The sequence below is a fragment of the Hemiscyllium ocellatum genome, chromosome 13, assembly GCF_020745735.1.
Source record: "Hemiscyllium ocellatum isolate sHemOce1 chromosome 13, sHemOce1.pat.X.cur, whole genome shotgun sequence".
In the NCBI taxonomy this organism is placed as follows: domain Eukaryota; kingdom Metazoa; phylum Chordata; class Chondrichthyes; order Orectolobiformes; family Hemiscylliidae; genus Hemiscyllium; species Hemiscyllium ocellatum.
This window is the reverse complement of record NC_083413.1, coordinates 60,062,458-60,085,966: the sequence shown is the minus strand read 5'-3', so window position 1 is coordinate 60,085,966 and position 23,509 is coordinate 60,062,458. Positions and strand designations below refer to the sequence as shown.

Sequence of the window (23,509 nt, the reverse complement as noted above, 5' to 3'; positions counted from 1 at the left end):
ACACTATGTCTGCCTATCAGGCTGGATTTAGTACGACTTGAATGAAATTTTAAAAACATAGCGTCATAGAGTCATAGAGATGTACAGCATGGAAACAGACCCTTCGGTCCAACCCATCCATGCTGACCAGATATCCCAACCCAATCTAGTCCCACCTGCCAGCAACCGGTCCATATCCCTCCAAACCCTTCCTATTCATATACACATCCAGATATGTACACACACTTGTCATGAAGACATTTAACTTTGTCTCTGGGGTGAAAAAGCAGTATTGCTAACAGGCATCATGGTAGTCAATAAGAGATGTCAAGCTCCCTGGTAAACAACATGTTTTGAACTGAATTGCTCTTGTGCTAATACAATTTCAGCTGAAGTAGTCTTCGGTTTTATTACCCTGCAGGTCACAAGGGAATTACAGAGAAGAGGACTGAAACAGGTCGTTATCCCTGTGGTTATTCCCACGTCTTTCATTTCGCCCTATCAGCACAAACTTCTATTCCTTTCGATTTCATGTCCTTAGCTAGATTCCCCTTAAAAGCTTTTGTACCTAATGAAGCACAGGTTCCACATTCGGGAGACATATATCCTACGTATATATTCATTACCACTCCACCGCAAACTGCCTGAGAGCAGGTAAAATGATGCCATCTAGTCGGCGGAGACAGCCTAAATTGCTGCCTGAACCTGCTGGCGCTAGGACTGCAGTTAATCCAATTAAAAGACACTTCTCACTTCCTCGTTTAAAAATAACCTGTTGTGTCAGACTCCCAGGTAAAGAGTAGCGTGTGTGAGGTGAGAGCTATCTTCCCGAGGGTCAGATCCACATTTATCGACTGATCTCCCAGACCGTACTTTTGGAGATTTTTCCAGCAACAACAACAAAAAACGATGAAGACTTCCTTCCTCCAGTTCCTACAGGATCCTCACCTCGTCGCCAGTTTTCAGAGATGCTGCGGGTTATTTCTGCGAGTTGAAGACTGCCTTCCCGGCAACTGGAGCAACTCTCATACCAACGCAACTGGGAATCAGGGACCCGGGGAGAAAGGGAGTGTCATCAGGAGCAGTGAATGTACAAATGGTAACCAGAGGCACCAGCTCAATGGGTCACATCAATACCCTCATGGACAGGAAAGCAAGGGCAGTCATGGGGTGAGCGGATGTGTAGTGAAGGTGAGAAAAGCGCCAAATTATGATTGCATTCATTTCTCTTTGCTTCACACCTGCGGTGCTCCTTTAATAGATTCGTTTTGAATGAGTCCCCCCACCCTTGTCTAACCGTTTTAAACTATTCGCTCTGGACTTTGCCCGATAAGTACTGTTTAACCAGAAAGGCGTTTCATTGCATTGATAGGAGATTCTTAAGCCGGTAGAACTGCTCTTTCCAGTTAGCCAGCTTAATAGCAGAGGAAGGAAAGCTGCCATATGGGAGGAGTCGAATAAAACAAATAAGGCGACTGTTAATAGCGAGATAAACAGCTACAGTACTGCCTCCCGCGAGGCAAATCAGATCTCCAGGTTATTCACACTGGGCGCTGCCACTGAAGGTAAATTGCCAATTGGGAGTTTACTTACTACAAATATTAAAAAGTTCAAATAAAACTTGATTAAATGTCAGCTTTCAGAATACAAGAACACCTGCATTTGCCCAGTGTTACATTGTGGATAGTGGGCTGCAACATGGGGTTAGATTGCCTGGCCATTAACTATCAATTAGATTCCCTACACTGTGGAAACAGGCCTTTCGGCCCAACAAGTCCACACCGACCCTCCAAAGAGCAACCCACCCGGACCCATTCCCCTACACTTACCCCTGACTAATGCACCTAACTGCAGGCCATTTAGCACAGCCAATTCACCTAACCTGCACATCTTTGGATTGTGGGAGGAAACCAGAGCATCCGGAGGAAACCCACGCAGACACGGCAGGGGGGAGGGGTGTGCAAACTCCACACAGACAGTTGCCCTAGGCAGCAATTGAATCTGGCTCCCTGGCACTGTCAGACAGCAGTGCTAACCACTGAGCCACCGTGCCACCCCATCAATCCATCTGTTAGAAAATCATGGAATGGGTAAACACTGAAGGAGGCCATTCGGCCGAGTTTGTCTATACTTCCCGTAAGCAAGAACATTGTTTCAATCTCCAGTTCTTTCCCTGTAACCCTTTTTTCCCCACTCCTGAGATGCATAAAATTCCCTTTTAAAAACCACAGTTGAATCAAGTCTCCGACAACATTTTATATTTAGTGCCTTTACTATAATGAAATATGCGAAAGTGCTTCACAGGAGTAGTATAAAATGAAATCATGGGCGGCACAGTGGCAAGCACTGCTGCCTCACAGTGCCTGAGACCGGGGTTCAATTCCCGCCTCAGGCGACTGACTGTGTGGAGTTTGCACGTTCTCCCCGTGTCTGCGTGGGTTTCCTCCGGGTGCTCCGGTTTCCTCCCACATCACCAAAGATGTGCGGGTCAGGTGAATTGGCCATGCTAAATTGCCCGTAGTGTTAGGTAAGGGGTAAATGTAGGAGTATGGGTGGGTTGCGCTTCGGCGGGTCGGTGTGGATTTGTTGGGACAAAGGGCCTGTTTCCACGCTGTAAATAATCTAATCTAATCTAAAAAATGTAATACTGGTGTCTGTCATTGGAAACAATCTCTCTCTATTTGCTCTGTCTAAACTTTTCTATCGAATCTCTCTCAACCTTCTAGTCTTCTCCACTCAACTGACATAATTGAAGTTGCCAATTATTAAAACTATTCCTGTGATCCTTTTCTGCACCTTCTCTGGAGTCTTCATATCTTTTCCAAAGTGTGGTACACATACTGGACATACACTGCATTGAGAGCCAATTAGGATTGTACAAAGCTCTCACAACTTCCTTGCTTGTGAGTTAAGGAAGGTTTTGAAATCAATATATTTGAAATCTGAAATCAATCTAAGCTGACATCCACAGACAATAAGAAAGGAGTTTTGCAGCAGTGGCAATGGTTTTCTTCAGAAGAAATGAATGGAATGGAGCCACAGACTACTTATTAAGTGGTTCAGTGGGATTGAAACATATTTTAGGAAATAATGTCACAATCAAATGATAGGCTAAATGGGTATTTTCTATGTATTTTTGAATAAACAGCTAGAAGCTGAAAATGTGTTGCTGGTTAAAGCGCAGCAGGTCAGGCAGCATCCAAGGAACAGGAAATTTGACGTTTCGGGCAAAAGCCCTTCATCAGGCTTTTGCCCGAAACATCGAATTTCCTGTTTCTTGGATGCTGCCTGACCTGCTGCGCTTTAACCAGCAACACATTTTCAGCTCTGATCTCCAGCATCTGCAGACCTCACTTTTTACCTAAACAGCTAGAACCAGAGATTCCAAAAATGCTGTTTTATTTTACAGACAGGCAATAGTCCAATGATTATCAGCCACTGTAGAACAAAGAACAAAGAAAATTTACAGCCCAGGAACAGGTCATTTGGCTCTATCTATTGTCTAGAAATCTCTCGCCCAATTCCTAAGCATCTGTATGCCTCTGCTCCCCACCTACTCATGCATCTGTCCAGATGCATCTTAAATGAATCTACCGTGCCTAGCTCTACCACCTCTGTTGGCAACGTGTTCCAGACACCACCACCCTCTGTGTAAAGTACTTGCTGCATATATTCCCCTTAAACTTTTCACCTCTCACCTTGAAAGCGTTCTGTAATATATATTAATCCATAACTATATTGGCCAACTGTAAAAATGTAGGTAGCTTTACTGAAAAGAACACATGCAAACCCAAAACCCTGACAGGGTTCTCACAGCTTACCACCATTATTTTGGTGAGGGACAGATGGAAAGATCAGAGAATAGGTACAAATGGAATAGGACTCTTGAAGAAGCCCCTTCTCTGCCAAGCAGACTAACCCTCCCAGAATCATTTCAGTCAGGAAGAGGATTGGATCTGAAGATTGCACATAATCAGGACAATGAATATGACATTGCACAACAAATTCTACTTTGCTTTTCTATATAAAGTCTCAGACTATACATTAAACAAATTCCAGAGGCAGTGATGATCTGAACAAGAACATGTCAATCATTGAGCACATGGTAACAAAAATAACAGCAGCAACACCCTGGATTTCTTTTGTGCCTTTAGCAAAATGAAACCTCCAAATATGTTTCACAGGGGCATTATGAAGCAATATTTGACACCAGGCCACATCAGGCAGTTGGTGAATACATTGATTGGTTTTAAATGATATCTTAAAGGAGAAAGGTAATATAGAGACATGTGGGAAGAGAATTCTAGAAGCTGGGGCTTGGCAGTTGTGGACACCCACCAAGGCTTGAGCAATTTAAACTGAAGATGACTATGAGGTCAGAATTAGAGGGGTATAGATACCTGGGGATGATAAAGCTGGAGATGTTACAGAGATGAAAGGAACAAGGGCATGCAGCAAATTGCACCATGGACATGTATAATTCAAATGGGTGCAGTGGTTATGTCAGGGGGCCTGGTTCAAAATCCACTACAGGTACTGGAATTTAAATTACTACATCTGAAATTAAAAGCTGGTTTACACCATTGTTGATTTTCATAAAAATCCAACTGGTTCAGTAATATCATTAGGAAGGAGATCTGCTGTCATTATCTGAATTTGCCCTACATGTCACTCCACAGCAATGTGATTGACTCTCAGATTCTCTCTGTATGGTCTAGCAAGCCATTCAGTTATATCACACCTCTACAAAATCTGGATGAAACTGCATTAACCTGACAACAACAAATAGTAAGGTAACCAAAAAGATAGAACATCCTACTTGACCTTATTCTCTCCAATCTATCTGTCACAGATGCATCTGTCCATGACATTGTTAATAGGAGTGAGCACCGCACAGTCCTTGTGGAGATGATGTTCCATCTTCACATTGAGGATACCCTCCATCGTGTTGGGAAGCACAGTCACTGACTGACCTTGAAGTGATCTAGAAACTGAAAGTGGACATCCATGAAGTGCACAGCACTTAACCACATTAACCACAAGAATTGCATTCAGCCACAACCTGTAACCTCATGGCCCTGCATATCCCCTCACTCTATCATTATCATCAAACCAGGGAATTTACTCTGGTTCAATGAAAACTGCAGGAGGACATGCAAGACTTAACTTGTCTATCAACCCAGTGAGCTACAACACCAGACAACTTGCATGCCAAACAACAGAAACTGCATGTGCTAAACAGAACTAAGCATCTCAAAACCAACAGATCAGATCTAAACTTTTGACTCCTATTACATCCAGCTATAAATGATGGTGAGAAATTAAACTACTAACAAGAAGATGAGGCCCTACAAATAATCCCATCCTTAATGATGGGGGAGCCCAGAACACCAATGCAAAAGAAATTTGCCAGCATCTTCAGTCATAAGTGCCAAGTGGATGATCCATCTCACCTTCCTCCTGAAGTCTCCAACATCCCAGATGCCACTTCTCAGCAAACTCAACTCATTCCATGTGATACAAAGAAATGGTTAAAAGTGCTGGATACTGCAAAGACCCTGACACCATTCTAGAGTTGTATTGAAGTAGTCTGCTCTAAAATAAACTGGGCCTCAAGCCATTCTGTTTAGTGCAGCCACAATACTGGCATCTACCCACTAATATGAAACATTTTCCATGAAGAGCATGCACAAAAAGCAGGACAAACTCATTCCTGCCCACACTGCCCAATCAATCTATTCGCAAATCATCAACAATGTAATGAAAGGGATCATCAAACGAGCTATTCCATGGCGCTTAATCAACACTGACAATCAATTTGGTGCCCCCTCCCAAGATCACCATAGTCTCATTACCTGCTTGTTTCAAACATGGACAAAAGAGCTGACTTCCAGAAGGAGTTGAGAGGAATTGCTTCTTATGTCAAGGTAACATTTCACTACCTCCAACAATCAAGAATTTTGTCATTCAGTGGCATTACTATTGCTAAAACTCACACTCTCATCATCCTGGGGGGTGAAATCAAATTGGACCAGCCACATGAATACTATGGCTACATTGACAGATCTGAAGCTAAGAATTCTATGGGACTAGCTCACCTTTTGGTTTCACAAAGTCTGTGGACAGACCACCCTGCATTAAAGTGTAAGTGAGGACTGCAGATGCTGGAGATCAGAGTCGAAAAGTGTGGCATTGGAAAAGCACAGCAGGTCAGGCAGTAATCACAGAATAGGAGAGTCAACATTTCGGGCATAAGCCCTTCATCAGGAATGTGGGGGGTGGGGGAAAGAGGGCTGAGAGATAAATAGGAGAGGTATGGGGCTGGGGGGAAAGATGCAGGAAGGTGATAGGTGGATGCAGGTGGGGGGTGATGGTGATAGATCAGAGTGGAGGGTGAAGCAGACAAGTGGGAAGAAAGATGGACGGGTTTGGATCTGGGATGAGGTATGGGGAGGGCACATGATGGGAAATTGACATTGATGCCGTGTGGTTGTAGGGTTGCAAGGTAGAAGATGAGGCTTTCTTCCTCCAGGTGTCGGGTGGCTTGGATTTGGTGGTGGAGGAGGCCCAGGATGTACATGTTCTTGGCAGAGCGGGAGGGGGAGTTGAAATGGTCAGCCACAGAGCAAAGGGGTTGTTTGGTGCATCTGTCACAGAGGTGTTCTCTGAAACGTTCCATGAGTTGCCAGATATTTTGATACTATACTGTTCCGTTTGGTCCAGGAAATCCTAAAATACATTCAGGCCACCACCCACGTCCTCCACCTTCTCCATGACTTTCATTTGCATGGCCCCAAATGCCTCATTTTCACCATTGACATCCAGTCCCTGTACATATCCTTCCGCTATGACAAAGGCCTCCATGCCTTCTGTTTCTTCCTCTCCCATCCGCCCAGTACTCCTCCAATGACACACTCATTCAATTGGTTGAATTGGTCCTCACCCTCAACATCATCTCCTTTGAAACCTCCCTCTTCCTTCAGACTGAGGGGGTAGCCATGGGCACCTACATGGGTCCCAGCTATGCCTGCCTCTTTGTCGGATATGTGGAACAGTCCATCTTCCACAGTTACACTAGCACCACTCCCCACGTTTTCCTCCTCTACATTGATGACTGTATCGGCGCCACCTTGTGCTCCCATATGGAGGTCAAATAGTTCACCAACTTCATAAACACATTCCAACTTGACCTCAAGTCCATCTGGACCATCCTAGACACCTCCCTCTCCTTCCTGGACCTCTCTATCTCCATTCCTGGCAACCGACTGAACACAGACATCTACTTCAAACCCACCAACTCCCTCAGCTACTTGGACTATACCTCCTCCCATTGCTCCCTCCTGTAAAAACTCTATCCCTTAATCCCAATTCCTCTGCCTCCACTGCATCTGCTCCCAGGAGGAACAATTCCACTTCAGGACATCCCAGATGACCTCCTACTTCAAGAACCAGAATTTCCCTTCCCACATGGTCAATAATGCCCTCCAGCACATCTCCTCAACTTCCCACACCTCCAACCGCAACAAGGATATAGAACACCCTGGTCCTCATCTACCACTCCACCAATCTCCAGATACAGCGAATTATTCTCCATCATTTCTACCACTCACAATCAGATGCTACCACCAGAGATATACTTACATCCCCATCCCTATCTGTGTTCTGCGGAGACTATTCCCTCTGTGAGTCCCTTGTTAGGTCCATGCATCCCCCACCAATCCACCTTCCACTCCCAGCACCTCCCCTTGCCGCCACAAGAGGTGTAAACCCTGTACTCACACCTGCCTTCTCACCTCCATCCAAGGCCCCAAAGGATCCTTCCACATCCAGCAGAGAATTTCCTGCACCTTCACCCACCTCATCTACTGCGTCCATTGGTCTCAATATGGTTTCCTCTACGCTGGGGAGAAAAGGCGCCAACTTGCAGAATGTTTCAGAGAACATCTCTGGGACACACACACCAAACAACCCCACTGCCCTGTAAAACGTCGATTTTACATTTTCATCATCACCCCTCCCCTCACCTCTTCCCAGATCCAACCCTGCAACTCGGCACCACCCTCTTGGCCTGTCGTATCTGTCCAACTTCCTTTCCACCCATCCGCTTCACTCTCTGCTCCAATCAATCACCATCGCTCGCCACCTGCACCCAGCTTCTTTCCCCCTAGCCCCACACCCTTCCTATTTTTCTGTCAGCACTCTCCCAGCCCCTCCCCAATATTCCTGATTCTAGAACTCCCACCCTGACACCACTGTGGGTAGACCTACCCAGAATAGACTGCAGCATTTCAAGATGGTAGCTGTGTTCCATCTTCTCAACAGCAATTATGAATGGGCAATAAATTCTTACAATGCCTACATAACATGAACTAAGTTTTTAAAAAATCAAAATTGACTACAAACAGGGATGATGTGTGATGGAGTTGGGTATGATTAAGGGTACGGTTAGCTGAGTTTTTATTAACTTCATGTTTGCATTGGAATCATCAAGTTTAGAGGTAGTAAAGGCAAGAATCAGGATTTGAAGAGCAGGTTAATTTTATTTCTAATTCATTCACAAATGTGGGTATCTCTGGCTGCCCACAGAATTGTTAAGAGTCAACCACATTTCTGAGAGTTTGGAATCAGATGTAGGCCAAATCACATAAGGATGAAATTTCTTTCCCTAAAGGCGTATAGTGAACCAGATAGGTTTTCATGATAATTGTTCAATGGAGATTTTTACACAGACTCTTATTTCCAATTATTATTGACTCCAACACCTGCCATAATGGGGTTAAAACTGGCTTCATTGACCATTACCTGGGTCTTTGGATTAATAGATAATACCACTAGATCATTGCCTCCTCTAGATTGAGGCAGAGTTAGGTGGTGTTACCAAGATGAAACTAGGTGGCCAGTGATAGTATGGTGATGTGGTCTGAAGCGCATCTGAAAATCAAACATAAAACAAGGTTATAAGTAGTTTAGCACAGCCTCAGCCTCAGGGAGAAGGATGGAGTCAGTGACTAGGGAATTAATTTTATGCAATTAAATTTTTCCAATATTTAATTGAAGGAACTTCTTGTTTATTTGATAATGAATGTTTAACAATCAGTTTGAAAATTTAGACACTGACTGGACAGTGTAAGATATCTTTGTAAGGGGCTCATAGTTCAGTAAGAGCCCGTCAGCCCATTGAGTCTGTACCAACCCTCCAAACAGCATCCCCCCCCAGATACCTCCCCCCCCCCCCATGAAACATAACCCTGAATTTATCATGGATAATCCACCCAACCTGCACCCCTTTCAACTGTGGGAGGAAACCAGAGCACCTAGTAGAAACTCACATGCAAACAGGGAGAATCTGCAGACTCCACATCGAACCCAGGTCCCTTGCACTGTGAGTCAGTAGGGCTAACCACTGAGCCAGTGTCCTATCCTCTAGTGAAGTCCTGAATGATATCTACTGAAAGGCATCATTGGGACTCTGATGCCAAATCAGTCCAAAATGAGGAACATTGAATCTAGTACTTCCAGATACTTAGTTATGTTATTCCTCCCTTAAATTTCTTATTCCTCACATCATTTCCCTCAACAAAAATGTTGGCAAGGAATTGGTCTGTAACTTGGATGTAATTTGGATTCAAAATTGGTTTGAAGGTAGGAGTCAGAGGGTGGTGGTAGAGGGTTGCTTTTCAGACTGGAGGCCGATGAGCAGTAATGTGCCACAAGGATCGGTGCTGGCTCTGCTGCTTTTAGTCGTTTATGTAAATGATTTGGATGTGAATATAGGAGGTATGGTTATTAAATATGCAATTGACACCAAAATTAGTGGTGTGGTGGACAGCGAAGAAGGGTAGCTCAGAGTGCAGCAGGACCTTGATCAGATGAACTGATGGGCCAATGGGGTTTAGTCTAGATAAAAGTGAGGTACTACAGTTTGGTAGGGCAAATCAGGGCAGGACTTGATGTTAAGGTCCTGAGTAGTGTTGGCGAACAAAGAGACCTTGAAGTGGTGTCACAGGTAATCAGAGTAGTGAAGAAGGCATTTGGGATACTTGCCTTGGTCAGTGCATTGAGTATAGTGGTTGGGATGTCATGTTGTAGCTGTACAGGATGTTGGTCAGACCACTTTTGGAATACTGTGTTCAATTCTGGTCTCCCTGTTATAGGAAGGATGTTGTGAAACTTGAAAAGGTTCAGAGAATATTTACAAGGATGGTGCCAAGGTTGGAGGGTTTGAACTATTAGCGAGAGGCTGAACAGGCTGAAGCAATTTTCTGTGTAACATTGGATGTTGAGGGGTGATATTTTGGAGGTTTATAAAATCATGAGGGGCATGGATAGGGTGAGTAGTTAAGATATTTTCCCTGAGGTGGGAAGTCCAGAACTAGAGAGCATAGGTTTAAGGTGAAAGGGAAAGATATAAAAGGGATCTTTTTCACACAGAGGATGGTGTTTCTATGGAGTGAGCTGCCAGAGGAAATGGTGGAGGCTGGTACAATTATAACATTTAACAAGCATCTGGATGGAAATATGAATAGAAAGTGTTTTGAGGGTTTTGTGCCAGGTGCTGGCAAATGGGATGAGATTAGTTTAGGATATCTGGGTTGACATGGACATGTTGGACCGAAGGGTCTGTTTCCATGCTGTACATCTCTACATCTCTATGACTCTAATTGATTGGCAGCTGATTCTACTTGATTCACACAGAATGACACTAAATCAAAATACTAATTTGGAAAGCCAGTACAGACAGAATGAATCACATGGCCTTCTTCAGCATTACATTAATTTGGTGATTGTATGATTCATTCCATTTCTTCTAATGTCCCAGATAAAATTTGAAATATTTCACGTGATTCACCGTCTCGTTCACTGATTTCATTTTGAGAAGAAATAGACTGGGTGATGAAAGGTAATCCCCAACAAAACCACATAACAAAATTCAGTCACCATGAATCAGCCATTCTAAAATGAGAGGTACAATCCCAGATCTGGCATTCTGTTCAAAAACACAATAAGTGCACTAGCCCAGTGATGCATCAATATATTACATTAAAGCTGAAATTTTAAAAGATGTGAGAATATTTTTGGTAAATATATACACAGTATCCATCCATCCCATCTCACCCAACACCTGCAACTGCAAAAACAAAGAAAGAGCTACGGTCTACATAAGGTTTTTCATGTTGCAAAGCTACCCAGCTAATAAGTTTCTTTTAAAGTTCTAAAGGTCATTGGACCCAAAACATTAAATCTGTTTTCTCTCCACAGATGATGCCAGACCTGCTGAGTTTCTCCAGTGATTTCTGTTTTTGTTAATTACTTTTAACACTTAAGCAAATCCAGCAATGAATCTGGTACAGCAAGGTTCCAAAATACGAATGAGGTAAATGACCAGAATACCTGTTTAAATGGTGTTGCCTGACAGAAGAGTGTCATGAGAACTTGTGCATTAAGATCTTTTACTCTTGCCTCAGTGGACAAATAGGCCCCTCCATTTACCATCTCATTCAAAAGTTGACACTTCCAACAGTGCAGCCATCCCTTCTTTGACATGCTGGAGGAGAGTTTAAAACTCTGATCTTCTGACTGAGAAGGAAGAGTATTTCAACTGAACGGAAGCTGACATTCCAGAATAAGATTATGATCAGAGGACACTTTTTAAATAAAAGATTACAAATAGTTTAAGGTTGGGAAATCACATTTCCTAGGCATAGAAAGATCATCTGGTAAGAAACACATGAGAATTATTACCTCATCATTGACCATTTGACCTGCAAGCCTATTGTGCACCTGTACATGTTCAGGGTTCAAATACTTGTATTAAAATAATGCATGTTAAAATGAGGCATGTCTATAGGTTATATAAATATGCTGCTTTTAGCTGCCAGACCTCACCTATTGTGTCACAATAGTAATTTGTGCTTTGACTTCACAAGTGATTTACTTCAGATGTTGGAGGAAGTTCTTTTCCTTTTTAGAAACATCCAAAATTATATATGTTTAAGAAGATAATGACCGAGACTCTTAATAAAGCAAATGCAAAATATGTAAATAGATGCAAGTAGTGCCTCCTCTGCACAAGCTAAACTTTGCAAAATAAAGCAGGCATAACTTGCTGGAAACATTCAATATATGTGAGGGGTAATGCACATTAATCCGTTTGCTGCATATTTAAATAAATCATGCTCCTCAACCTAAGCATCTTTATCGATATTAATCAAGACGGTATCATTCTTTGCATTTGTGCATGGGTATGTGGAGCTTTGATGAAATCAGAGAGATTAGGGTATTTTATATGTTAAAATTAAACTGTATATGCAAAGTAGATTAGAGCAATGAATAAGGCATAGTTTTTTTTATTAAGGGTTTGTGCTGGGACAATGACTGTTCACAAATTAAATGAATGTTTTAGACTCCAAAATTGGAAGTACAATTTTAAATTTGTAGGACTAAGGAGAATATGTAGAAAATGACATTAGCTGATTGCTCTTGCAAACCTCCTTCTGTGCTGGAACCATGTTATGATCAAATAGTAAAATTTGCAAATTTTGCAATTTGAGAAGTATGGTTAATGCAGAAGAAGACTGTATCAGAGTTACCTCAATCATTAATAAGCTTACAGAATTGACAAATTAACATCAATATGGCTAACGAGATACACAGTAGTAGGAAGTATGATTAGGCCACAAAAGGTTGTGGGAATAGCTGTCTAAAAGAACTAAAGGAACAGAAAGATATGGGAATACTGATACACGGCATCAGTAATAAGGTCATTAATGAACGCAAAATCATGTTTTTAATTACTAGTTGCCTAGAATTGAAAAACAGAATTTAAGTGAAATGTGTACAGAACCTTGGTTGTTCCTAACTTCAAGTTGTAGGAAGTGTTGTGGTCTCCATATTATATGAAGGACTTAGGGCACTGGAGAAATCACACAACAAAAATTATGAGATGTTACTAGGACTGCGAGGTTGTTCCTCTCAGTAAGGATTGTACAGACTGCGGTTTTATTTTTTAGGAAAGAGAAGACTGAGAGGTGACCTGATAGATGTCTTCAAATTATAAGATTATGCATGTTTTGATAGGATGGGTGTAGAAATGGAGTTTTCACTTGCAGGGGAGACCTGAACTAGGGGCTACAAATGTCACTAATGTATTCTATACCTAGGAAATTCAAGGCAATGTCTGTGCCCAAAGATTAGTTAAAATATGGAACTCATGGCTGACAAAAAGGTCCATGGATATATTTAAGGAGAAGCTAGATAAATATAAATGGGGGAAGGGAGCACAAGAGCACAGCAATATAAGATGATAAAGATGGGGTGAGGCTGGAGTGAGGCATAACCAGTGGCACAGGCCTGGAGCGTCAAAATATCTGTTTTAATGCTTGCAATACCATGAAATATGCCCATAAGATGTAGAAGTAGAAGTAAGTCATTCAGCCTGTTGAATATGCTCTGCCATTCAATAGGATCATTGCTCATCTGATAATCCTCACCTCCATTTTACTGTCTGTTCCTCATAACCTTTGAATTATTATTATAGAATCCCTACAGTGTGGAAACAGGCCCTTTGGCCTAACAAGTCCATACTGATCCTCCGAAGGATGTCCTGCCCAAGCCCATTCCCCTACATTTACCTCTGACTAATGCACCAAACCTACAGATCCCTGAACTCTATGGGCAATTTAGCATGGCCAATTCATCTAATCTGCACATCTTTGGATTATGGGAGAAAACTGAAGCACCCAGATGAATCCCGCGTAGACATGGGGAGAAGATGCAAACTCCACACAGACAATCGCCTGAAGCTGGAATCAAACCCGGGTCCCTAGCCCTGTGAGGTAGCAGTGCTAACCACTGAGCCATTGTGCTGCCCCTCTGATTCCCTTATTGATTAAAAATCTGTCTATCTCACCCCTGACTATACTTAAAGACCTTGCACTGTGAGGAAAAGAACTCCACAGATTCACTGCCCACTGGGAGAAGAAATTCTTCCTTTTCTTTGTCTTAAACATGTGATCCCTTATTCTGAGCTTTTGCCCTCTGCCCCTGGATCTTAATAATGTTACTTGTTTGCATAAACATAGGGATAAGGGGCAGACATTGAAAGTTAAATTGGAAAAATTCAACCAGCTCTAAAAAGAAGTGAAGATCAATAATTCATCTAGTTGTATATTTCTGCAGGAAAAGCCAGGATATGTGGTGAAGAATTTCTTTCTCTACTACTTGTTCCGATTTGCTGCTGCACTCGGTCAGGAAATTTTTTACATCACATTCCTTCCATTTACTTACTGGAATTTTGATCCGTTTGTTTCAAGGAGGCTGGTCGGTGTGTGGGCTGTAAGTGCATCTTTTATAAATTTATTTTAACTTAACCATCAGAGACAAAACATTGCAATTCAATAACTCTTAGCACAACAGTTGGTATTGGATTGTTGGTTTTAGATTATAACTTTGCTGATTTTTTAGAAATGATGTTGCTATAGTGTATATGAAACTATTTCTGTATCACATAGAGTGCACTGTACGTGCCTGGTCAGAAAAGAGTGATCTAATTAGCACTAACTTACAGAGAGGCCTACCTCTGAAACCTGTACATTTTCTCTTGTGCATGATTTCCAGGTAGGTCACTTAATTTTCACTCTAAATTTGACTTTTCACGGGGAGTTAAGACTAAAGGTAGTCTTCAAATGAAGCATAATTAACACAATTAGTGTAAATTATATCCAGACATGCTTGATAATTCACCTCCAATTTTAAAATGATAGATTCCATCCTGCTCATCTAACAACTTAATTTTCTGTTATTTGTCAGTCTCATGTGGCATTACATATAGGGAATTAACACAAAATTTCATGGGAGGGATGGGCACTGTAGAAACTGCTTTTTAGAAGTTAATTCATCTCCGAATGCCAGGAAATGGTATCTGAAAAGAAGCACATACTTCTGTTGGGAAGTGTTTACTGCATCATTCTGATGAAGAAATTGGCTTGCACACACCTAATGCCTGCAGGTAAAGAGAAGACAAATTAGATGTCAATTTGGTTGTCAGGGAAGAAGGTCTTCCAGGAAGCAGGCTTCTGCATTAAAGTGTGACTTACAATAGAGTGATGGAGTTCAGGGTTTCAAAGAATTCAGTACAAGAATGAAAGAGGTGTTTGATTGCATTTTTCTAAGTCTACCCCAGAGGGATGTTGAGAGTGGATCATTTAGTACGCTCAAGGCTGAAGTGAGAAAGAGGGAATCAACAGTTATGGGGGAAAGGCAGGAGAAAGGAATTAAGCATTATCAGACCAGTGATAATCTCTTTGAAAGATGGAGCAGACTCAATGGGCAAAATCGTTTACTTGCACTCCGATATCTTGTGGTCTTTCCTTTCCCCATCACCGTGGCTATTGTTGACTTGTGCTCAATACCTTGTCACATGAAGACTCTGATCTCTCTTACCTCCTAAATATGTATCTGTGCACAAGTGTGAGATTGACTGATGATGCCTCTTCAAGTTCATTGTCTTCTTTCTGCTTCTGACTGAGCAGGTTCCAGCTCTTGCCCTGGATCTTTGATAAGGGAAAAGGACAAGTGCTGTTTTTTTTATTGGGGAGGAAAGAGAAATTATGGTGCCCACAGATATTAGGTGTGTGGATGTGCTCATCATCAATCGATCAGACCCACTGATGGTTATGACATCACCGATGTCCCTTTCTATGATGTCCAGCACTGTCTCCTTCATGCAGGTAAAATATGCCAATAAACTTACTTTCCCTTCTTAGGCACCAAAACAAGAATAAGGAAAGTGTGTTATAAAATGTTGTGCAGTTTGTTTGCATGAATTGGCTGTCCTGGTTGAATAGCTTCTGGTAAAAAAAACGAAAAAACAAATCAACTCAGTCAATTAACACCCTACCAATCTACAATATTCTTCATCATCAGTAAAGGGCTGGAAGGGGCCATTGATAGTGCTATCTAGTGACAGCTGCAAAAGATGACTTGTTCGCTGATGCTTTGTTTGGTTCCCAGCAGGACCACTGAAATTTTGACCTCATTACAGCTCTGATCTAAACTTGTACAACAGAGCTGAACTCCAGAAGTAACATGAGAGTGACTGCCCTTGATACCAAGGCATCACTTGACTAACTGTGAATCAAGGGGCCCTAGCAAGGCTGGAGTCAGGAGGAAACAAAAAGCTCTCTGCTGATTGGAGTCATACCCAGTACAAAGGAATATGGCTGTGGTTGTTAGAGGTCAATGATTTCAGTCCCGGAGTACTTCAGGAAATGTCCTGGACTCAACTATCTTTATCTGCTTCATCACTAACATTCCTTCCATCATAACGTTAGAAATGGAGATTTCCGCTGATGGTTGCACAATGTTCAGCGTCATGTGCCTCTCTTCAGATAGTGAGATCCATCCAAATGCATCAACACCTGGACAATATGTAGGCGTGAGCTGATAAGTGGCAAGTAACATTCATGACATACAAGTGCCCGGTAATGACCAATGTTCACAAGAGAGAATCCAGCCATTCAACCATGACATTCAATCTCATTACCATCACTGAAACATTCACTATCCACTCCTTAGGAATTACAGTTGACTAAAACTGAATTGGACCAATTATCATAAATAATGTGGCGACAAGAGAAAGTCAGAGCCAAGGGAATTTAAGATAAGTAACTCACCTACTGTCTTTCCAGATCCTGTACAGCATATACAAGGCACAAGTAAGGAATGCAACTAAAACAGAAAGCAGAGTTAACGTTTTGAAACCGATGACTCTTCATCAAACAAGTGAGGACTGCATCGGACTAATCTCCATTCGCCAAAATGATTCCAGCTTCAACAATATTCGAGAAGCTCAACACTACCCAGGATAAAGCAATCCATTGATTGGCATCCCATCCACTACCTTTAAACATTCAGTGTCTTCACCACCATCAGTGGGCGGCACGGTGGCTCAGTGGTTAGCACTGCTGCCTCACAGCACCTGAGACCCGGGTTCAATTCCCGACTTAGGCGACTGACTGTGTGGAGTTTGCACGTTCTCCCCGTGTCTGCGTGGGTTTCCTCCGGGTGCTCCGGTTTCCTCCCACAGTCCAAAGATGTGCGGGTCAGGTGAATTGGCCATGCTAAATTGCCCGTAGTGTTAGGTAAGGGGTAAATGTAGGGGTATGGGTGGGTTGCGCTTCGGCGGGTCGGTGTGGACTTGTTGGGCCGAAGGGCCTGTTTCCACACTGTAAGTAATCTAATCTAATCTAATCTAATCTAACACATCGTAGCAACAGTGTGTATCAGTTACATAATGCACTACAGTAACTCACCAAGTCTTCTTCAACAGTGCCTCTCAGGCCCACAATCTCTACCATCTACCATCTAGAAGGACAAGCACGACACAGCACCACCATCTCTGAGTTCCCTCTAAACCACATAAAAATCCTGACTTGGAACTACTATCACTCATTGTCAAAACTGTGGAACTCCCTTCCTGACAGTACTGTTGGGGGATTTACACCCCAAGTACTGCAGCAGTTTAAGATGGCCTCTTGCCATCCCCTTCTCCATAACAATTAGGGATGGGTGATATATACTGGCAGAGCTAACAATGCCCATGAATGAATTGTTAAAAAAATGTGTGTGTATAGAGAGAGAAAGAGAGAGTTGTGAGTTGTGGGCGTGATGCTTGTAACAGTGCCAATTGATAAAGATGTTGGTAGGCGAGTGATGAGTTTTAATGAATTTAGCAGTGAATGAAACTATTGGTGCAGTTTGGAGATGAAGTCACGACATGGATGACTCATGTAATTGAGCTCGCGATATCTCTACATTACTGCTTACATCAAAGGGGTCAGTTCTTAAAATATACTTTCATCAAATAGTTTTGGTTTTCCAGTGTTGACTACTCGAGAAAAAATCAAAACTTTTAACAAATCGTGCTGTCTGAAATGGCTAGGCAGATGCTTTTGTCATTTTGAATAGAAGGCTATTCACTGTGGGTACATGATGAACAGGTTAAATTATTTTTAATACTTCTATGTCTCTCTCACTCTTCTGCCTCCCCCTTCCTTCGCCCCTCCCACAGCAGCCCCTGCTCCTTTCCCAGGCCCACCATGTAATATTCAATTCAAACTCTGTCAGTTGAAAATCTTCTCCAGATGTAACGCTGTTTTGAAAAAGATCTCAAAGCTGTTGCAATTGGTCCACTGGTTTGGATGATCAGCTCAGTGCGATTCTCCTGCTATTTTTAAAATTCATTTTTAAATGGGGAAGCACATTATCTCCTTTACTTGGCACCTGCTATTGATGGACTAATGATAACACTGTCCCTGCCAGGTATTCAATGTTTAGAGATCACAGATCCAAGTATACAGCTGTCAATATGTGGAAAATGGAATATAAAAGATAAAACATGAGCAAGGTAAGGCTTAACCCCATTTAAACATCTGGAACTGAGTTTATGTTTAAATGTAAAATTTATCAAAAGAAGTAGCGCTACCAAACCAAATGGAGTGCATCTTGACTCTAAATGAATGTGACTGGAGAAGTCTGCCCAGATTACCTTCTAGCGCTCTGTAGTGAATTAGGAGACTGCCTTGAGGTTAATAAAATCTTTTACCTTCCATTGTGAAAAAAAATTGGACAGATGTGCTGACACCAGCCTTTGATCTCCACAAGTAATACAATAGCTGTAGCAGGGAAGTACACAGCTGAATTCTAAAAAAAAGCCTACTCAAGTAGTTTTACTGAAACCTGCCTTAGTACTTCGAGAATAGAAAGATCACTATTCTTCCTTCAAATTGTCGTAAAGTATTATTAATTAGCTTCTTTACCATGGAACTGCAGGCTGTTAGCCAAAGGAACTTTCTATTTGACCCATTTGTTTACCTTTGACTCCACAGTGGAAGCACACTAATGATTTCTTAACCATTCCCATGCTGTAGGGAATAAACAAAAATGCAAAAAAGAGACTTTTTTTCACATTTTCTGATTTTTAGTGTCTGTCAAATCAGAGTATGCACTCTCCTTTGACATTTTAACTGTGCTGAGCCCTTAAACTTGCCACAGCTTCAAGTTCAAATGCAAGACCTCACCTGTAAACATTTACAGTGTTTACTTTTCCCTCTGTTCTCAGAACCAGATGAAATGGTGTAAGAAAGATATAGATATGTACTCTAGTACTGAGGATGGTTTACTCTTCAGATCTTTTATGTTACTATCTTTGTTTAATATTTTTCAAATGTTATGGGGTTGGATTCAATTAAATGTAAGTTTGGAGCTTCTGTAAACTAATACTGGATATCAGTGTAATTCCAAACCAATCACAGAAATCCATTGTGTTACTCCCATTGCACTGAAATGCTTGCATAAAATTTCCTAGCAATTAGAATCACCTATAATGAATGTGGTTCTTTATGTTTTACAGTAACAGTCACCACAGGAATGCTTCACTCTGGCTTCACATTTGTTCAGAACACTCAATTCTGGACACACATCCTAAAAACTAGTGACTCAGCCTTATGATGACCATAATGTCATCTTTTAAATGACATTTACGAAGTAACTTAGTGCTGCATAAAAATATCTTGGTTTTCACAAAACATCTGAAAATGATGCAATCTAATTTTTACAAGGTGTTTCTATCTGCATTTGGAAGGAGGATTAGAGGAGTTCAATCTTATTTAAACTGCAGAAAGCTATGGAACAGAGAGGTTTGGGCATTCTTGTCAAGGAATCACAAAAGCGAGCATTCAAGTTCAGCGGATAAGAGTAAAGATAAATGGAATATTGGCCTTTATTCCAAAGGCAGTGGAGTATAAAACTAGGGAGGTTTTGGTAAAACTATACAAGGCACTAATCAGACCACAGATCACATACTGTCAATAGTTTTGGGCTCTTATCTAAAGCAAGATATACTGGCATTGGAGGCTGTTCAGATGAGGTTGACACCAGGTTTAATAAGGAAAGTTTGAGTAGATTGAGTCTTGTATTCATTGGAATATAGAAGAATAAGAAGCAACCTTACTGGAATACGTAAGAATCTTAGGGGACTTGACAGGGTAAATGTGAAAAGTTGCTTCACCTTGTGAAAAATTCTAGGAGACGAGGGCATCCTCCCAGTGAACAAAAGATCTAAAAAGCTCCAATGCACCACTGCACCAAGTTTTCAATTGTTTTCTTGTAGCTCCTCTTACCAGATCTATTCCTCATGAAATTGCACTTTACCTTCAGTTTTCCCTCAATATCTTTCATGTAATACTAAGTGCAAAACTATGCCCGAGTACAATATTTGTGGCTCTTATTAATGGTTTGTTACATCTTAACACTTATAATCTGTTCAAGGTGCCACAAAGTCAATTAATATCAGAAGTGAACTCATACAACTTAGGCCAATGACTGGACAATTAATAAGGTCATTCAGACTCAGAACATGAACATCCTAGAATTTCTTGTACAACCTACCGTATCTGGCTGATTCCCTTGGCTGTGAGAAGCTGCTGAGCTGGCTGGATCATCATGATTTAGGGTTTAGAGTCATTTTTTTTTCACACACACTGCCAAGTTCCTTGTAACAACATTGTTAACACTTTGTAAAAAGAATCATGAAACTGCCAAGATATGCATTTTTTTTTGTTTCAGATTATGCATTATCTGTTGAAGAGACAAAAAAATGAAAAAAACCTGGCAATAAAAAAGCTGCATATCATTGTAAATGCTATACCGAAGATAAAGCTACCTTCGATTAGAATGTTATTTAAATTAAATTAAAAGGCAATTAGTGAAAATACTCAAGTAAATTAGTTAGAATAAAATAACTATGATGAAAATTTGATTATGTTTGTGTTGAATTTTAAGCCTAGTGTTGTGTTACAAGAAATAACCTGTAGGGAATTAAAGCTTAGGGTGAAAAGAGGATATTTCGTCGGAGATATCACAGTCAATTACAGATTGCCTTGTCATTGTCCAAGAAAGGTTGCCCATTGTTCTAATGAGTATAGGCTGCCTACTCATTAGAGAGACATGACTAGTAGTTCTTCCATCTCCATTATATCTGTTTTGACGATGTCTTTGACAAGGGGGCCTCCGAAATGTCCACCTTCTTTCTCAATAAGATTCCCCAGCATCATGGTTGACAGGGCCCTCAGCAGTTCTGATCTATCTCCCACACCTCACCCCTCTCTTCTCTCCCACAATAGTGATAAGGTCTCCCTTGTCCTCACTTACCATCCTGCCAGCATCAACATCCATAGGATCATTAGCTGCCATTTCTGCCATCTCCAGTGGGGCACCACCACCAGACATATACTCCTCTCTCCTCCCTTGTCAGCCTCCCGTAAGGATTGTTCCCTTTGGGACTTCCTGGTCCACTATTCTTTCACTCCAAGCACCCCATAGACTCATCTCTCGCAATCACAGAAGGGATGAAATCTGCTGTTTACTTCCTCCCCTGTCAGTATTCAAGAGCCCTAACACAATTTCCCCCTACACTTCACTCAATTTAGTTCACTGTATTTGCTCTCATAATGTGGTTTCCTCTACATTGGAGAAATGAAGCATATACAGGAACACTTACGTTCCACCCACAAAAATGACCCTGAGCTTCCAATTGCCTGCCACTTTAACACCCCACCCTGTTCCCTGACCAACATCTTTGTCTCAGGCTTGCTCCAGTGAAGCTCAGCACCAATTAGAAGAACAGCAGCTCATGTTATGCTTGGTAACCCTACAACCTTCTGTTATCAATTTTGAGCTCAACAATTTTAGGGGCCTGAGAACCCTCTCCATGCCATTACTCAATACCCACATATCAGGCCTTGCTATAAATGGACTGCTACCACACACAATCCTTTGTCAGCTACTAATAGTCCCATTAGCAGCTTTTGATTCTCCACAGTTGACCTTTACCCACTCAATTTTCTGACCAACTGTTTTTATCTCTCTTTGGGCTCTATCATCACCTATCATTTATTCCTCTCTCTCCTCTCCCCCGAATCATCTTTTGCATAAATGCCAACCTTTTCCGAGCTATCATCAATTCTGAAGAAGGATCGCTGCAAAGGTTAACTCCGATTTCTCCCCACAGATGCTGCCAGACCTGCTGAGTTTTTCCAGCAGTTTCTAAAAATCTAAACTTTAGTCTAGTCAAGAAGGACATTGGGAGCTGGAAGGCTGGTCCATCCTGTCAGGATCAATGGTGAGGACACCCAACTGAATAAATAGGAAGCACACAGAGCAGGAATAGTTAGTTGTTTGGGGGATAGTATGGGTGATAGCGTTGAGAAAAATTCTGCATGCAATAGCGAGACTATGGGGCTTGGTGAGATATGGGTGCAACAGCAGAGTCAAAGTATGAGATACAAGAGAGAAGATGGAAGGACTTACCCTTGTGAAACACAGAAGGTCATTAGCATTCTTGTGACATTGTTATTCATTGCTGTGGACCCTGGGCACAGCCCTGACATAGATAATTACTTTGTAACAAACTGTGTGTGTTGTAAATGGTGCACAGCTGGGGTTTAAATAAGGCTCCTGTAGCATGAACACTGAAAGATCCAAGTATTAGTAAATACTTCTGTCACTGCTGACCACAAGACTACATGAGCACAATATTATGGAATAAAGGCAGAGTGCACAATCATTGAGGTGACCAGCAGAGAATTGTGTGAGAAAGGTGACCAGGGTTTGCAAAAGAAAGCCCCATGAAACTCCCCAAACATTGACACTGAGTCAAAGACATGGAAAATCTCAGTCAAAAGTGTTATTTGCTATTTGTTATTTTACATATTGAGGAAGGTAGAGAAGTATATAGTGTATTTTTAAAGAGAATGTACTGTTCATTCACCAGTTTTCAGTAAAGAAAACAATTTGTTATTTCAAAGCCCGAGAGCCTATTAGAAGTGAATGTTCAGTCTCTCTTCTAGAAGGAACAAAACATTTCTGTTGCTGATGCTCAGAGATATATGACACTGGCTCTGACTAGCATTTGGCTAGATATTGGACAGGTTCAGGTGCACTGTAGGTTGAAGAGAATGAGGGCCAGAGTGACCGAGTTGGTGCATCTGAACATGAGAAAATATCTAGTCAAAAATACAAAAAAGCATTGGCATTTATACTGTTATATTGCAAACTTTGTGATAGTGAGTACTATATAACATCTGGAAACTTTGCTTGTTAGATGCCTTGTTGCAAGTTAAATCTAAACTTCAAAGGTTAACTGAACCATGTTTAATCAGTAGATGTTCCAGTAGCAGAGCTAGTGAGATCTTGAGTTTACATGAATTAGCTCTGCATTTTACACAAACAACAGTGATCTCAGGAGCAAATATGAACATTGCTTCCAGCTCATAACTCCTTTGATTCCACGTCACTTGATGGAGTTAGAGAAAATGATAATGTACATATGGATGCATGATGTTAGCCCAGTATTTCTATGGAATTAAGATCTCTAAACTAATCTACTTCACTGAAAGTAGGGATGACTTTTGAGACTGACTCATCCAATCCAACTTCTGGTTACTGGCAATAGAGTAGTACTTGCAGATGT

At 41.6% G+C, this 23,509-nt stretch overlaps 1 protein-coding gene across 2 annotated transcripts in view; it reads left to right on the top strand.

The window, feature by feature from the left end:
• The first annotated feature begins 764 nt into the window (after positions 1-764).
• The window catches only part of sgpp2 (sphingosine-1-phosphate phosphatase 2), a 48,715-nt gene continuing 25,970 nt past the window's right edge, over positions 765-23,509 (top strand). The window contains exons 1-2 of one of the 2 annotated variants that reach the window (XM_060834225.1): positions 765-1,170; positions 14,158-14,313. In XM_060834225.1, the coding sequence (XP_060690208.1) occupies positions 889-1,170; positions 14,158-14,313 (438 nt within the window). In that variant the 5' untranslated portion in view covers positions 765-888. The remainder of the gene's footprint in view (positions 1,171-14,157; positions 14,314-23,509) is intronic. The other variant, XM_060834226.1, reaches the window with a different exon arrangement.